General features: G+C 51.7%; 1 protein-coding gene and 2 long non-coding RNA genes across 3 annotated transcripts in view; all 3 read left to right on the forward strand.

Annotated features, from left to right (window-relative positions):
- LOC115643113 (zinc finger protein 850-like) overlaps window positions 1-9,102 on the forward strand; it is a 38,147-nt gene extending 29,045 nt beyond the window's left edge. The window contains exons 2-4 of the mRNA XM_030546929.1: window positions 4,009-4,133; window positions 7,706-7,817; window positions 8,382-9,102. Of these exons, the coding sequence (XP_030402789.1) occupies window positions 4,009-4,133; window positions 7,706-7,817; window positions 8,382-9,102 (958 nt within the window). The remainder of the gene's footprint in view (window positions 1-4,008; window positions 4,134-7,705; window positions 7,818-8,381) is intronic.
- LOC115643158 lies at window positions 62-4,074 on the forward strand. Its single transcript, XR_003998287.1, has 3 exons — window positions 62-104; window positions 394-527; window positions 3,917-4,074. It is a non-coding gene; the product is annotated as an uncharacterized LOC115643158 (long non-coding RNA).
- On the forward strand, window positions 5,638-8,198 carry LOC115643159. The gene is made up of 3 exons (XR_003998288.1): window positions 5,638-5,728; window positions 7,706-7,817; window positions 8,164-8,198. It is a non-coding gene; the product is annotated as an uncharacterized LOC115643159 (long non-coding RNA).
- Window positions 9,103-17,946: the final 8,844 nt, after the last annotated feature.

A 17,946-nucleotide genomic window follows, 5' to 3' on the forward strand; every position in this document is an offset into this window, starting at 1 on the left:
AAGGAAGGCTTGACGTTATTCCCCAGTTCTGTTTTAAAAGATGGGTACAATGTTTGCCACATCTCCAGTCTTCACCATTCTCCAGGTGTTCTCAAAGATGATTGGTAAGTGTTTCCCAGATTGCCTCAGCTATTCCTTGAGCTAAGACTAATTTAATGGCTGACTTAATATATCTACTGTATCTACATATTTTAACCTGTTCTTTCACTATTTCTTCCTCTTCTTCATTAATAATAATTACCTGAATAGTTAAGGACAACCTGGGGAATTATAGACCAATCAGCTTTTTCATTTAGCAAACACCTAGAAGTAATAAGGTGATAAGTACAGTCAGCATGGATTTGTGCGGAACAAATTGTGTCAAAGCACCCTAATTTTTTTTTTTTTTGACAGGATAACAAGCTTGTGGATAGAGGGGAAACAGTAGACATGGTATATGGTGACTTCAGTAATGCTTTTGATGCTGTCTTGCATGACCTTCTCCTAAACAAACTAGAGAAGTACAACTGGAATGGAACTATCATTAGGTGGTGTGCGTAGCTGGTTGGAAAACTGTCCCCCGAGAGTGGTTCTCAGTGGTCGACACTCAAGCTGGAAGGGCATATCGATTGAGGTCCCACCGGGATCAGTTCAGGGTCCGGTTCTGTTCAATATCTTTGTTAGTGATATAGATAATGGCATAGAGAGGACACTTAAAAAGTTTGTGGACCACACCAAGCTGGGAGGGGTTGCAAGTGCTTTGGAAGATGGGATTAAAATTTAAAATGATCTGGACAAAATGGTCTGAAGTAAATAGGATGAAATTTAAGAACATAAGAACGGCCGTACTGGTCAGACCAAGGGTCCATCCCCCAGCATCCTATCTGCCCACAGTGGTCAATGCCAGGTGCCCCAAGGGAGTGGTCTCTCTCCTGCCATCCACTCTCTGACAAACAGAGGCTAGGGACACCATTCCTTACTCATCCTGGCTAATAGCTATTAATGCACTTAACCTCCATGAATTTATCTAGTTCTCTTTTAAACCCTGTTACAGTCCCAGCCTTTACAACCTCCTCAGGCAAGGAGTTCCACAGGTTGACTGTGCGGCGTGTGAAGAAGAACTTCCTTTTATTTGTTTTAAACCTGCTGCCCATTAATTTCATTTGGTGGTCCCTATCCTTGTAATATGGGAACAAGTAAATAACTTTTCCTTATTCACTTTCTGCACATCACTCATGATTTTATAGACCTCTATCATATCCCCCCTTAGTCTTCTCTTTTCCAAGCTGAGAAGTCCCAGCTTCTTTAATGTTTCCTCATATGGGACCTGTTCCAAACCCCTAATCATTTTAATTGCCCTTCTCTGACCAAATAAGGACAAATGTAAAGTGCTCCACTTAGGAACGACCTATCAGTTGCACACATACAGAATGGGAAATGACTGCCTAGGAAGGAGCACTGCCGAAAGGGAGCTGGGGGTCATAGTGGGTCACAAGCTAAATATGAGTCAACGGGGTAACCCTGTCGCAAAAAAAGCGAACTTGATTCTGGGCTATATTAGCAGGAGTGTTGTAAGCAAGACACAATAAGTCATTCTTCCGCTCTGCTCTCTGCTGATTAGGTATCAGGTGGAGTATTGTGTCCAGTTCTGGGTGCCACATTTCAGGAAAGATTTGGAGAAAGTTCAGAGAAGAGCAACAAAAATGTTGAAAAGTCTATGAGGGAAGATTGAAAAACTTGGATGTGTTTAGTGTGGAGAAGAGAAGAGAGGGGACATAACAGTTTTCAAGCACTAAAAGGTTGTTACAAGGAGGAGGGAGAAAAATTGTTCTCCTTAACGTCTCAAGACAGGACAAGGACAAGGGGCTTAAATTGCAGCTGTGAAAATAGAATGAAGAATTATATTGTAAAAATAAGACTGGATTAAAAAAGTGTTGTATGTACCTTTAAGCAGAATTAAGAAATGTTGAAATACAGGTGCCAAGAAAAGAAACATTAGGCATAAACAATAGTGCTAATGGCGAAACATTAACAGAAGATCGGTAATAGTTAGTAAGGAAATAAGATATGCATGCCTAGCTCAGGTAAACTTATCACATTCTGCTTCCTTTGTTATCTTGTTCAGTTCTCGTCCTTTTATCTGTATAAATAAGATAGTTTGTGTCTTGCATGGGGATCACGTTATCTGGGTGTTGTTAGCGGAGCGCTGTGCTAATAAAACAGAGTGGTCTGACAAACTGTGAGTCCTGAGTCTATTTTTGACACAGCAAAGGTGGTTTAGGTTGGACATTAGGAAAAACTTCCTAACTGTCAGGGTGGTTAAGCACTGGAATAAATTGTCTAGGGAGGCTGTGAAATATCGGTCACTGGAGATTTTTAAGAGCAAGTTGGATAAGACACCTCTCAGGGATGGTCTAGCTAATACTTAGTCCTGCCATGAGTGCAGAGAATTGGGCTAGAGACCTCTCGAGGTTCCTTCCTATCATGGTGAAGCAGAATTCACCAGCGTTGGATTGTCACCCCACTAATAGGGAACGTGAGCTGGGTTTAGACCGTCGTGAGACAGGTTAGTTTTACCCTACTGATGATGTGTTGTTGCAATGTGATTCTATGCTTGTGCTGTTCTTTTGTACTCACCCATAGCAATTTGTCCATGATTGAAATTTTTGTAGGATTTCTTTTTATTGTCTCGTCGTTAAAGAGCGCATAATGGAGCCGTATTGGCAGCTTACTATTCTTTCCGTCTTTCCTTCGCATTGTGATCGTTTGCTGTTGCTTGTTTAGTCCTGTCTCTGAGAAACTGCCAGCTCTCCTGAGCTCTATTCTCCTTAGAATTTTGTTCCCATGGCACCTCGCTGTGATGGGTTTGGCCCTTTGGGGTGTCACCTGACGTGCTGGGGTGCCACTGAGGCAGCCTGTTCTGCCAGCCTGGGTGCCCTTTACCTGGCCGGGTTAGGCTCGCAAGCCTCTTCCAGCCAAGCACACGGCAGAGCCACGCCCAGCTTCACAGAGAGACAGATCCGCTCTGGAAAGATTCAGCCTTAGGGACTTGCCCCAACACTCTGGTGCCCGCTCCTTTTAAGGGGTACAGACCCAAAGGTTTTATGAAAATCGTCCCCTCCATCAATGTAGAGGGAGATATGCACAACTTCCCCTCCCCCCCGTTAAATTACATAAACTGGGTTATATTATAAACAAAAGAAGTTTATTAACCACAAAAGGTGAATTTTAAGTGAATGTAAGAGAGAACAGACAGAACAAAGCAGAATACGCAAGTTAAGCTCAATCTACTTAAAAACAGGTTACACAATGTAATTTTTTTACCCTAAATGTTATTTGAGGCAGATTGCAAAGTTTCCATGGTTCAGAGTTCCAGTTATGTTTCTGTTCAGACTGGACCCCTATCTCAGTCTGGACTCCCTCCTGGCCTTGGCTTCAGGTGGCTTTAGCAGTCTTTCTTCTTGGGCAGACAGGCCACGGAGAAGAGGAGTCTTTTCCTTTCTCTCCACCCTTAAATGGGATTTACACAAGGCGGGAATCTTTTGTTTCTGAAACTTGACCTCTTGCCCCACCCTTCCTTTCCCATGGAAAGTTACAAGAAGTCCCAGGTAATGTTGAGTATCGGGTGACAAGACCACCTTACTCAGTAGTGTCACAGCGTCCATGAGTCAGTGGCAGTACGGAGTCTTTTCACAGTCCATTGTCCTGTCCTCCCCATCGGTTAGTCAGCATCAACCCTGAAATGCCTGTCCCCCTGGTTACTACGTCCATCTTCTGAAGCAAACATGTGTCCCCAACACATTCCAAGAGCTCATTGGACACTTTGTGTCTGTTTGAATTCCTTTTCTAACAGGTGTCTGGGTAGTTGAAGTCCCATGTCTTCCCCCCTCCCATTACTAATTGTGTTTTGAATATTTCTCTTATTTGCATGACAGAGTCGAGAACATCCATCTGCGAGGAAAGAGCCGGGGGGAATTGTGATGTGACGTGACTGTCCTGTTCTGACACGTCCCCTTCATGCCCTGACAGGCTGCAGTGTCACGTCCCATCCTCCCAGGCAAGAGAGATGGCTGCCGTGGGGCCAGCTCAGGTAGGGATTATCGAGCAGTTGCTGGTGGGCTCCTGTTGGCAGAAAGGCAGTAAAGCCATAGGAGGTGGGTACTTCTGGGGTGGTTAGGAGGAGGGGGCAGGAAATACCCAGGGTGGAGAAAGGGATGGGGAGAGGGTGTGACAAACGGGCTGGGATTAGTTTATGGTGAGGCCTAGATTCTAGCAACAGACCCATGGGATTTGTGGGTGGCAATTCCCTAATTTGTCAGTTGTCACGGTGTTCCGGGTATGCTCTGGAACTGCACCATACGAGGGCAGTCGGGACTCTGGGGGAGCCTCCTCTCTGAGCAGACTGTCACCAGGGCTTCAACCTTCCTGGGTCTGACCTCGAGCATTCACAGCAGCCCCTTCCACACGTGGCTTCCCACAGCGAGTCTGCCCAGGGGGTCCTGGGGAAGCCAGAGGGCCCTGCTCCCCAACTCCGCAGTGAGACGTGACTCTCAGCCAGCCAGTAAAACAGAAGGTTTATTAGACGACAAGAACACGGTCCAGACCAGAGCTTCTAGGTACAGGAAACAGGAGCCCTAAGTCAGGTCCATCATGGGAGGGTTAGGGAGCCCAGAACCCAGTCTGGGCCTCCCTCCATTTCCCCAGCCAGCTTGAAACTGAAACTCCCTCCAGCCCCTGCTCTGGCCTTTGTCTATTTCCTGGGCCAGGAGGCCACCTGATCTCTTTGTTCTCCAACACCTTCAGTTGGCACCTTGCAGGGGAGGAGGGGCCCAGGCCATCAGTTACCAGGAGACAGGATGTTGGCCATTCTCTGTGCAGACACCATCACACTGGCCCTCTAGGGCTCTACAACAATCACACACCCTGGTCCCCCCCCAAGATACTTAAGAAAGGCATAGGGGAAACTGAGGCATCCCCAAATATTCAGAGACAACATTAAGAACATTCTCACTTTGGCACAGTGGGCCTGTTGGCGGAAAGGGCAGTAAAGACATAGGAGGTGGGTGCTTCTGGGGGTAGTCAGGAGGTGGGTGGGGGCAGGAAATACCCAGGGTGAGAAAGGGAGAAGGGTGTGACAAACCAGCTGGGATTTGTTTATGGTGGTGCCTAGATTCTAGCAACAGACCCATGGGGTTTGTGGGTGGAAATTCCCTAATTTGTCAGCCCCCCCTGGACTGGGCTGGGGAAATGTACCAGCCTCCAATGCTGGAGTCTGAACCTACTAGCCAGAGGGCAACCGCCAGTGAGGCCCGGGGAAGACACCCAATCCCATCCCATCCAAGTGCTGGCACTGGGGAGGCTGTTGGGATATCTGCCAGAGGCTCTATCACCTGTATCAGCCTCTGGCAGGTAGGTGAGTGTTGAATGTTCAGACCCCTCCCATCTCTCTCTGCTAGAAGGGGCGAGGGGCGCTCTCTCTCTCTCTTCCCCCCCTGATGCCTCCTGTCTGTTCTGATGGGGAGGGAGTGTGATCCTGCCTGCCCAGAGCTTCCATGTGATTGGCCCTCTCCCCTGTGACCGGTGGGTTTCACGGGCAGCAGTGCAGAGTGGGGGGCTCTTCCTCTTCAGGGGCTGGGACTTTCGGAGGTGGCTGTGTATTTCACCAGGGAAAGGAGGCTCTGCTGGACCCCGCTAGAGAGCCCTTTACAGACATGTCATGCAGGAGAACTCAAGAACGTAACCTCGCTGGGTAAGTTCCCATCCCCTCAGTTCTTAGAAGGGAAATGAAGAGTTAAGGTTCACAATACACCCTCAGCGTTGCCCTGTTTCAGCGACACCCGAGAGGCCATGAGACGCAGACCAGCGCTCTTTCCCTCCTCCCCGCTACCAGAACACTTTGGGAGCAGAGCACCCGGCGCAGGACACGGCAAACGCTGACACCATCTCTTTGCTAAGGCAAACTTGGGGTTAGGTCCGATGCAGGGAACAAAGCTGCCTCCCCCCAGCCTGCTTTGAGACCCTGAGCCTACTGCACACAATCCATCTTGGACTTCATAATGTCACCACCCCTTTACCCTTCCAATGAGGATTCCTTCTGAGTCCTTGCCTTCACTTACCCTCACTGACCCCAGGGACCCCAGGCATGTATGGCACCAGCCTGCTGACAAACCTTGTGGCAAACACACCCTTGTGCGCCTTTATTGATGCTGCCTACACCACTCTGCACTGAATGAGGAAGACCTTTCCTTCCACTTCATGTGCACCTCTCTCGTGTCCAGCTCTGCAAGCTAGTCCCTCCACTGTTCATGTAAAGCTACAGCTGGCACAGTGCACACTGCTGGAATGCCTGCGAATAAATGCCGGTGTTCACATCTGAGGACACAACGCACAATGGCATGTGCTAAGTCCTTCCTTCTGTCAGTCAAGACATTTTAAGACCAAGGGAGACTATTCGGTCATCTAGTCTGACCTCCTGTGTAATATGGGCCAAGAGAGGTTGTGGGATCCTGGTCACTGGAGGTTTTGAAGAAGAGTTAAACCGTGGTCTGTGTATACTTGGTCCTGCCTTGGCTGGAGGATGGACTAACTGACACCTTGAGGTCCTTTTACCCCGTGTGTTTGTTATTTTATGATTCTGCTCCTAGCCCTTCACTGTTGACCTTGGTCGCCCGTCTGGAGAATGGGGGCTTTATTTAGTAGTTTTTTAATGAAAAATAAGCATGGGTCAGCTTCCCTCTCAATGTGCCTTTCGTTACTGGACTGGGTGTGAAGGAGTGAATTCTCGTCCGGGATGGGAGGTGTAATTCCGGTTGAAGTAGCATAGGCCTGTCTCCATGTACATGGAAACACGATCGAGAACTGTCCTCGTATGAAGGCAGCACACTGGACAATGCAAAGCCTCTCTCATGTGGCTGTAAATACCTACTGGCTGCAGCACCCCAGAAGAGACGGTGTTTATAAGGAGTCTGAAATCATTGAGAGTCGCTGAGGTGCCATCATGACACACAAGGGTGCTGCCCTCCAAAATGGCCCTGTCTCAGAGTGGTGGAGCTGTGGGGAACACCCTTCCAAACAGCAAAGCCTCGGAAGTAGCACATATTGGGATGTTTGCGCTGCCTTTGGGAGAGACCCTCCCAGTCTGGGTCCCCAGACTGGCCTTGGTGGCCTGTATGTAACTGCAAATATGTTGTAGATTGGGCTGGAGCTCAGTCTCTTAAGCCTGAGCTGCAGTGTTTACACCAGCGTATGTGTCATCCCCTGGGGTACACAGAGGTCTTCCAGAGTTGGCTATAGCAAAATCACTAGCCAAGTCAGTACAGAGTAAAATTTCATACAATGACTTGTTTATACTGATCTATATAATATACATTGAAATGTAAGTATAATAGTTTATATTCCAATTATCTAGTTTATAATGATATGGGTAAAAATAGCAAGTCAGCAAATCATGGTGTGCGGTGACACTTTTGTATTTATGTCTGATTTTGTAAGCAAGTAGTTTTTAAATGAGGTGTAACTCGGAGGTACGCAGGACAAATCAGACCCCTGAAACGAGCACAGTAGTGTGGAAAGCCACCGGTCTACACAACTATTTTTAACGTGCTAGCACCTACAGTGGAGCACCCATAGGGAGACCCATCTCAAAGAACCATTGTTACTGCACAAGTTGAGTAACTTCTTCTTTTGCGTGTTACCTGATCTCACTGGTTTTCTTTGCCCTGAGCAGGGTTCCCACTTTTCAAACCTGATGTCATCTCCCAGCTGGAACAAGAGGAAGAGCCGTGGGCCTCAGATTTCCAGGGCTCAGAGGAAAGAGATCCTGAGAGGCAGCTGCATGGGTGAGGGATCACTAAACCTACTCAGCTGTTGAAGGAAACAGCTGGGGTTCCCAGCAAAGACCTTGTGAGGTCTCTGGGTTCAGGGTGGTCCTCAGCAGGTGTCCTGTCCTCAGGGCAGATACTGTTCCTGGCTTCCTACCCATCCTAACTCCTGGCAGTAGTTCTCTCCCCAGACTCCCTTCTCTCTGAGTGTTTCGGTGGGAACTGGATGCAGAATTGATCCTCTCCTCTCTCCCTGTTGGAGAAAAATCAGGGACTGAATTTCCCCATCTCCAGCTACAGTCTTGGCTTGTTCCCCCCTTTTCGCTTTCCGGTTTCTGAGGTTTTCCTTTCTCTGTCCCGGCAGGTGAGGGGATGGTGAGAGAGACTGTGGAGCAGACAACCTCAGCAGAAGAGGAGCAAGTGGAAGCATGTGGGGCGTTGTTGCAAAGATGCAAAGGGAGTGTGTCCAGGAGTTGTGAGCAGGGAAAAGGCTCTCGGGGCAGCACAGGCCAGAGAAGCGTCAGGGGAACCAGCCAGCGCAGAAAGTTGGAATATCTGTTCATTATCGGGGAAACTCACAAGAGGCCTCAAGGAAGCCACGGCCTGGCAGAGAATCCTGACGGGAGAGAGAAATAACACGGACTTTGAGTGTGGGAAAAAGTTCAGGAGGCACTTACACCATCAGAAAATCCACACAGGGGAGAAACCCCATGAATGCTGTGAGTGCGGGAAAACCTTCGCTCAGCGCTCACACCTTATTCGCCATCAGAGGAGGCACACAGGGGAGAAACCCCATGAATGCTGTGAGTGCGGGAAAACCTTCGCTCAGCGCTCACACCTTATTCGCCATCAGAGGAGGCACACAGGGGAGAAACCCTATGGATGCTGTGAGTGCGGGAAAACCTTTACTGAGAGCTCGCACCTTATTTGCCATCAGAGAATCCATAGAGGGCAGCGCCCCTACGGATGCTGCGAGTGTGGGAAAACCTTCACTCAGCATTCAAATCTCATTGCGCATCAGAGGAGTCACACAAGGGAGAAACCCTATAAATGCCATGAGTGTGGGAAAACCTTCTCTTGGCACTCAGCCCTTCTAAATCATTGGAGGATCCACACAGCTGAGAAACCCTACAACTGCCGTGAGTTCGGGAAAACCTTCATTGACAACTCACACCTTACTTGGCATCAGAGAATCCACACCCGGGGAGACCCCTATGGATGCTGCGTGTTGTGGGAAAACCTTCGCTCGGAATCTGGCCTTATTACACATCAGAGGATCCACACAGGGGAGAAACCCTATTAATGCCTGTGAGTGCGGGAAAACCTTCCATCAGAGCTTTTCTCTTATGCATCACCAGAGAGGTGGCAAGGGAGAATAACACCATGAAAATCTTGTCTAGGACTCGGGAAAGATTTTTTTCCCCCCCTTTTCCTATTCTGAAGTAGTGAACTTTAAGGCAGCATTTGTGGCGTCTCAGCTCCCTCACCACTGGACACAACCTCCATCACTTTTCCTAGCTAACCAATTTTGGAGCATCCACGTTATACTTTTCCTCCCACTGCAGTGATTGTTAGTCCCCAGGTTCCCCCATTAGGGACAGGATCTGACCCTCGTTCCCAGATTGCACTGGGGTTCTGCTGAATAGCAGTTGTGTCTTGTACCCTTTTTCCTCAATGTAAATATAACAGAGAAGGCGCGGGGATAGAGGGTGTGATAAAGTGGAGATTTTCCCTTGTTATGTTGTATGTGAGCCTATGTGAGTTTTACATGAATACTGTGTGTGCCTCAGTTTCCCTGTGTGCTGCACCAATACCTCGGTGGTGGGAATCGGGGTGTGTGACTCCGACGAAGTGGGAATGTTCTCAATGTTTTCTTTGAATACTGGGTGGGTGCCTCTGGGAGTGGGGAGTATTGGCCTGGGAAGGTAGCAGGGGAGGTTTATTGGGACTGGCTGCATTGGGGATGGGAGACTTTGCTTGAGGGAAGCTATCTGAGCATGTAACATGAGAACCCAGGAGGGAGGTTGGAGCCAGGTGACACCTGTGCCCGAGAAACTGGACAGAGGCTGGGTGAGAGGCTGGAGGGAGGTTCAGTTTGGAGATGGCTGGGGAAATGGAGCGAAGCCAGATGAGGCTCTGGTCTTCCTGCCTCCCCAGAATGGACCCGGCCGAGGGGTCCCATTCTCTGTACCTACAAGCTCTGTTTTAGACCATGCTCCTGTAATCTAATAAACCTCTGTTTTACTGTCTGGCTGAGAGTCACGTCTGACTGCGAAATTGGTGTGCAGGACCCTGTGGCTTTCCCAGGACCCCACCTGTGTGGGGCTTGCTGTGGGAAGTGTACGGTGGGGCAGCGGATGCTGAATGCTCTGGAGCCAGACCCAGGAAGGTGGAAGCTGCGTAAGCTTCTTGCCCTGGAGACAGTCTGCTCAGAGAGAGGAGGCTTCCGCAGAGTCCTGACCGGTTTCATAGGGAGCAGTTCCAGAGCATCACCTGGTGGCTCCATGACACCAGCTAGAATTTATCTTCTCTACTTTCTACAGTTCCACCACTCAATGTGTCCTATCATTCAGGGTTCTCAGCCCTCTGTTTGTGGTTTACAATTTGTTTTCTTTGCTCTTAAACAGTAATTTAGGGCCTGAGATGAAAGTGTCACAGACCTGGATGGACCTCAAATACAGTGAGATCATTTGGAGTTGAAATCCCAGTTTGTCAACGGTTGGCAAAGCCTGTTGTAGGACTTTACCTACTGATATGGGATTGTTTGCAGATGGGGAGGGTGGCTGGTTGGTTTTGTTTTGTTTTTTCCATTACCACTATGCTAGAACTTGTGTAAATAATATGACTTGATACTAATGAGAGCAGGAGGTTTGAACTGCTCAGAGGAGAATGCAATGGGAGAATCTCTTGTCCTGATTCTGAGTCGTCATATTTAACCTGCTCTGGAATTTCTAGTTCTATGAAACTGGCTGTATCTTGTGTGATGTGGGTTTTTTTTCCTCTTAAAGGATATTGGGTCACATAAGCAGATACTAATTTTATTTGCCAAACTGTGGCTCAGGTTTATTGGGGACTTTGAGAAAATGCCCATTTACTGAAATAGTCATTTCTTATTTTGTTTGCTTTTTCTCTGCTCCCTCCATGACAACATGGAGAAACTTCAAATTCAGTTCAGTCACCAGGAGAGATCACTCCAAGGTCTTGGACATACTAACTGTTGTTAAATCTCCAGTCGGAAATGGGGGTGGGGCTAGTTCATCAAGTGTGCAACTAATTGAGGTGAGGACGGGAGGGTCTCTTTCCTCCATGGCTGATTGGCCTTTGTGGGTGGCGGGGAAGATGGAGGGTCTTGTGCTTTCTCCCCCTGTGGAGGGAGGAGGCAGAACCTCGGAGCTGCCAGTGCGGGGTGAGAAACAAGCTGGGACCTGCCCTCAGTATGTGCAACAGCGAGCGTCAGAGGGAGCGTCGCTGACCGATGCTGCCAGGGGAGCAGCCAAATGTGCAGTGAGGGGGACGGGTGACCCTGCCGGGACTGGGGACAGTAGGTTACGGGGTTTTCCTCAGCCATTCCCCCCCCTCAGCGTTGCTTCCCCTCCCTGGTTTCTGTGCCTCAATTTTCTCCCCTGAAACCATTTCAGCCCCTGCTACCTCTCCCCCAGGCCCTCACCCCTCTCCCCTAGATCAAGCTCCCTAACCCCACCTCCGGGGGCATGTGCCCCCCATCCAAATCCTTCATTTCCCTGTATCCCCTTGACCCTGCTGCCCCAGCTCCTCCCCCAACCCCTCACCTACCCCTTCCTCCTCCTCCTCCCCCCAAATCCCTTCATTTCCCCGTATCCGCTTCACCCCTCCCGCCCAGCTCTTCCCCCAGCCGTCACCTGCCCCCTTCACTCCTCGCAAATCCCCTCATCTCCCTGTATCCCCTTCACTCCTCCCCCCACACTCACCTACCCTTCCCTCCTCCTCCCAAAACCCCTCATCTCCCCAAATCCCCTTCACTCCTCCCACCCCAGCTCCTCCCCCACCCGCCCCCTTCACTCCTCCCAAATCCCCTCATCTCCCTGTATCCCCTTCACTCCTCCCCCACCCCTTCCTCCTCCTCCTCCCAAATCCCCTCATCTCCCTGTATCCCCTTCACTCCTCCTGCCGCAGCTCCTCTGCATCCCTCACCTACACCCCTCCTCCTCCCAAATCCCCTCACCCCCGTATCCCCTTCACCCCTCCTGCCCCAGCTCCGCCCCCATCCCTCACCTGCCCCCTTCCTCCTCCTCCCAAATCCCCTCATCTCCCTGTATCCCCTTCACTCTTCCTGCCCCAGCTTGTCCCCCATCCCTTACCTACACCCCTCCTCCTCCTCCTCCCCCCAAATCCCCTCATCTCCCTGTATCCCCTTCATGGATGTGATTGTGGTGTGATTCAGGTGTGATGGGGTGTGAAAGGGATGTGATTCGGGTGTAATTCGGGGGTGAGGAAGAGTCATTGGGGTGAGGGGGTGTCATTGGGGTTTGATCCCCAGGTCCCCGCTTCACCCTCTCTCCCCCGCCCTCCCCCATTACCACGGGCCCAGCTGAGGCCTGCCCGGGGGGGGGGAGGGGGAGGGCGGGAGGGAAGAGTCGCGCCGCAGGGGCTTGTGGGAGACGTGCTGCCACCGCGGCTCGACGGGAGGGGGCGGGGCCGGGGCCGGAAACGGGAGTGGTGGGAAGAGGAAGTGACGTCACCAACCAGTATAACACCCGTGAAGCACTCGGGGCTCCCAACTTTCTCCACCCCCCCGGGCTCCTCACCCCCCCCCCCGGTCCTGGGCCTCCACCCCTCCCCCCTTTCCTCCCCACAACCCCCCCCGGGCTCTTCACCCCCTTCTCCTCCCTCCAACCCACACCCAGGCTCCTCACCCCCCCGGTTCTGGGTCTCCTCCCCCCCTCTCCTCCCTCCAACCCCCCTCGGGTCTCCTCTTCTCCTCCCTGAACCCACCCCCAGGCTCCTCACCCCCGCCCTGTTCCTAGGCCTCCAACCCCCCACTTCTCCTCCCTCCAACCCCCCTCGGGTCTCCTCTTCTCCTCCCTGAACCCACCCCCAGGCTCCTCACCCCCGCCCTGTTCCTAGGCCTCCAACCCCCCACTTCTCCTCCCTCCAACCCCCCTCGGGTCTCCTCTTCTCCTCCCTGAACCCACCCCCAGGCTCCTCATCCCCGCCCCGTTCCTAGGCCTCCACCCCCCCACTTCTCCTCCCTGCAACCCACACCCAGGCTCCTCACCCCCCCCCGGTTCTGGGTCTCCTCCCCCCCTTCTCCTCCCTCCACCCCCCCTCCCGGGTCTCCCCTTCTCCCTCCAACTTCCCTTAAACCTCCTACCTTCAGCCAGGGGCCCCTCACCCCCCTTCTCCTCCCTGAACCCACCCCCAGGCTCCTCACCCCCGCCCCCCCCCCGGTCCTGGGCCTCCAACCCCCCACTTCTCCTCCCTCCAACCCCCCTCGGGTCTCCTCTTCTCCTCCCTGAACCCACCCCCAGGCTCCTCATCCCCGCCCCGTTCCTAGGCCTCCACCCCCCCCACTTCTCCCTGCAACCCACACCCAGGCTCCTCACCCCCCCGGTTCTGGGTCTCCTCCCCCCCTTCTCCTCCCTCCACCCCCCCTCCCGGGTCTCCCCTTCTCCCTCCAACTTCCCTTAAACCTCCTACCTTCAGCCAGGGGCCACTCACCCCCTTCTCCTCCCTGAACCCACCCCCAGGCTCCTCACCCCCCCCCCCGGTCCTGGGCCTCCAACCCCCCACTTCTCCTCCCTCCAACCCCGCCGGGCTCCTCACCCCCCCCACTTCTCCTCCCTCCAACCCACCCCCAGGCTCCTCAACCCCCCCCCCCCGGTCCTAGGCCTCCTTCCTCCAACCCCCCTTAAACCTCCTACCTTCAGCCAGGGGCCTCTCAGCCCCCCTTCTCCCTCCAACCCACCCCCAGGCTCCTCACCCCCGCCCTGTTCCTAGGCCTCCAACCCCCCACTTCTCCTTCCTCCAACCCCGCCGGGCTCCTCACCCCCCCCCATTCCTAGGCCTCCAACCCCCCACTTCTCCTTCCTCCAACCCCCCCCTCGGGCTCCTCACCCCCCCCCCCGTCCTAGGCCTCCACTCCCCACTTCTCCTCCCTCCAACCTACCCCCAGGCTCCTCACCCCCCCCCCTGGTCCTAGGCCTCCACCCCCCACTTCTCCTCCCTCCAACCCCGCCGGGCTCCTCACCCCCCCCCGTTCCTAGGCCTCCACCCCCCCACTTCTCCTCCCTCCAACCCACCCCCAGGCTCCTCAAACCCCCCCCCCCCCCCGGTCCTAGGCCTCCTTCCTCCAACCCCCCTTAAACCTCCTACCTTCAGCCAGGGCCTCTCAGCCCCCCTTCTCCCTCCAACCCCCCCCCCGGTTCTGGGCCTCCAGGCCCCCCTGGGCTCCTCAGCCCCCCCTTAAACCTCCTCCCTCAGCTATGGGCTCCTCCCTCAGCCCCCCCCTTAGTCCACCCTCCAACCCCCCCACTGATATGCCCTTCAGACTCCCCTTAATCCTCCCTCCAACCCCTGCAGTCATGGGCCCCTCAGCTCCCCTTTCTCCTTCCACCCCCCCGGGCCCCTCAGCCCCCCCTGGTCCTGGGCCTCCAGCCCCCCTTCTCCCTCCAACTCCCCCCACAGGCCCCTCAGTCCCTTTCTTCTCCTCCCTCCAACCCCCACCCTGGTCGTGGGCCCTTCATGCCCCCCCTTCTCCTTCCACCCCCCCAGTCATGGGCCACTGACCCCACCGTCCTCCCTCCAACCCCCTCAGTCGTGGGCCCCTCAGCCCCCCCTTCTCCTTCCTCTAACCCCCTGTTCTTGGACCCCTCAGCCCCCCCTTCTCTTTCCACCCCCCAGTCATGGGCCACTGACCCCACCCTCCTCCTTCCAACCCCTTCAGTCATGGGCCCCTCAGCCTCCCCCTTTCTCCATCCAACCCCCCCAGCCCATCTCTCCAATCATTGGGCTCCTCAGCCCCCGTTTTGCCTTCCTCCACTCCCCGAACCGACCCCAATCTGCCCCGTCATCCCTACTCTTCTCCCATCTAGTCCTCTTTCTGTGGGGGCCCTTCAGCCCCCATTTCTCTCCAACACCCACCCAGCTCACCACAACCTGCACCCCAGCCCATTCCTCCTCCCGTAGGGACTGCTCGGCACCCCCAGTTCATCCCCCTTTTCTCCTCCCTTGAACACTCCTCAATCTCCACCCCCAGTCCCTCTCTCCATCTATGGAGTCCCTGAGCGCCTTTCTCTCCTTCCCCAACCCCCTCCCCCAGTCCACTTCAACCATTTCTCCTCAACCCTGGGACCCCCATCATCTTCAGTGCATTCCAGCCTGCCCCACAGTGAGACCCATTCAGCCTCCTCCAACCTGCTCCCAAGGCTTGCCATCTCTCCGCTCACCTCACCCAACCTGCCACCTGCACGTGCACTCGTGGCCCAGCCGTCATTCAGTCTGCACATTCCCTCGGATGACTGATAGATTTATCATCTCATTATTGTTTAGTCCAGGGGTCGGCAACCTTTCAGAAGTGCTGTGCCGAGTCATCGTTTATTCACTCTAAGGTTTTGTGTGCCAGTAATACATTTTAATGGTTTTAGAAGGTCTCTTTCTATCAGTCTATATTATATAACTAAACTATTGTATGTAAAGTAAACAAGGTTTTCAAAATGTTTAAGCGTCATTTAAAATGAAATTAAAATGTTGATCTTATGCCACAGCCTGCTCAGCCCACTGCCAGCCTGGGGTTCTGTTCACCTAGGTGGGCAGCAGGCTGAGCAGGGCCTGTGGCCAGGACCCCAGACCTGGGGGGCGTTCAGGGGTCAGGGCTGGGGTGTAGGGCAGAATGCTGAGTGTGTGGGAGGGTCAGGGCAGAGATATGGGGGGTGTAGGGCAGAAGGCTGTGTGTGTGGGGGGGTCAGGGCAGAAGGCTGAGTGTGTGGGGGTCGGCAGAAGGCTGTGTGGGGAGGGGGTCAGGGCAGAGGGCTGGGGTGCTCGGCTTGTGGGGGTGCTCCCAGCCCCCTGCCCTGAGCGGCTCATGGCAGGGGGCTGGAAGGGATGTGTCCTCTTCCACCCCCTTCCCCAAGGCTCCATCCCTACCTCTCTCTGTCTCCTTTAAGGAGCTGTGCACATGCTGCTGCTCTTCCCCCTGCCCCTCACAAGGGCCATCAGATGATTGGCGCAGGGAGGGAGAGGGGGCAGGGCAGGAAAGCACCATGCTGGGGGAAGAAGAGGGGGAGGGGGAAACTTGGCTGCTGCAGGACCAAGCTTCTGCCTCCTGCCCCACAGGGGAGAACGGTGGGCGGGGGGGGCTGAGTTAGGCTAGTGGCTGGGACTGTGGCAGGAAGCTGCTTGCTGCTCAAAATCGGCTTGCGTGCCGTAGGTTGTCAACCCCTGGTTTAGTCCCTTATGGTGGGCCTGGGAATGTTGGGCCCAGGACTGTGACTGAGCATTAGGGGCCCTCCCAAATAATATCTATGAATAATGTGGATATGGCACATATATGTTTGTAGTGTATACAGGCATATATGTGTAATGTGTGTGTATACATAGAAAAGCAATTTATATCCAAGCAGAACAATTCTTTCCCAATTTGTTGTTGTAGTTTGGCCCTGATACTGCAGATAGCAACCCACTTTTATTAGGGCAATGACAGTTGCCATTTGGTTCGGTATTAATAGTAGGCTGAGTGTTTTGAAATACTGGGGGAGGGATTGTGATAATGTATGTGAGAAGTAAAACAGAAATTTGGAGTAGTGACATTACCACTGAGGCCTGTTATATATAACTATCTTGTGATTGGTTACTACACAGCACTGCCCATCCAGGTTATAAATGACCCCTCCTGCTGGTTGTCACCCTCCAGAAAGCTTCACTGGGCAGGAAAGGGAGCAGAGCTTCTCTGCTCCATTGCTCAAACTGCTCTGTGCTACACCAGGAGTTGATGTAGATCCAGTTGCTTCATACGGCTGCTGTCTCCCAGATAAATTGGTTACTGTCCATTCAGTAGGTTATCAAATATTGTTGTCAGGATTTAATATTGGTACCCAGACACTGAACAAGATTGTTTTGAATAATGTGTGCCTCAGTTTAGGATGTCGTGTCACTGACCCAAATTATGACTCCTACTAACAGGCAATTTGTTCACCCAATTTGCAATTATTATGTAACTTTTTGTTTACCAGTTTGTTTGTTTCTTTGCCTTCACGATGTTTGCTGCTGTTTGTTTAAGTTTTAGCTGTGTGTTGGTTAAACAATTTAGCAAGGTTATGCACCTTGTAAATGTTGTAAAGCAATAGTACACATTACAATAATACAGTAATACAGCAACAATACAGTTTTTACACAGTAACCAAGTTAAAATTAATGGTTTTTAGCTGATTGTTACCTTAATGGTCCATATATGGCAAGTAGAGGTGTATTTGACCAGTCTCTTATTTATAAAGCACTTTATTTTTCTTTTCTTGATGCTTTGGGGGTTTCTTCACTATATACTGATATCCGTTGGTTTCTTCAGGGTGTGATATTTTCTGGTGGCTTTGGTCTGTGGGATGCAACTTAAACTTTTTACTATGTTAACTAACAAGTTTGTTTTTCCTTTTTTGTTTTCAGTAACCCAAACTTACTACATTGTAAACAAACTGAGTTAAACTGTGTATTAAGAACAATGTAATTTATAACGCAAGGTGTACTTTTGCAATTGTTGTCTAGACATTCATTTTCCTTTGAGGTGCATTACTAATATTTCATAGTAAACATAATGTTTAATGGCTAAAATAAATGCTCACAACCTTCCACGAGAAGGTATGTCGCTTTCACTTGCTGAACACTTTGTTTTCAGGAAAAGAGTTAGTAACATCATTTTAACAAGCTTTTTAGAGTTAATTTGCTTGTGATACCAACTTCACTTTTGTTAACTGTTTAGAAGCACAAACTTTAACCACTACTACTTCCCATTAACATACCATAACAAAAGAAAAGCGTATCAAATTAAACCAAAATAAATTTTAAATACAGGTTCATGCAAATACTTTGAAGGTATTAATCTTTGATGCTTTGTGTTTGGGAGTCAAAAGCGGAAACTTGTTGAAAACGTGGAGACCTGTTGACATTGTTTGGTTAACTT

Source organism: Gopherus evgoodei, unplaced genomic scaffold, assembly GCF_007399415.2.
Source record: "Gopherus evgoodei ecotype Sinaloan lineage unplaced genomic scaffold, rGopEvg1_v1.p scaffold_51_arrow_ctg1, whole genome shotgun sequence".
NCBI lineage: Eukaryota > Metazoa > Chordata > Testudines > Testudinidae > Gopherus > Gopherus evgoodei.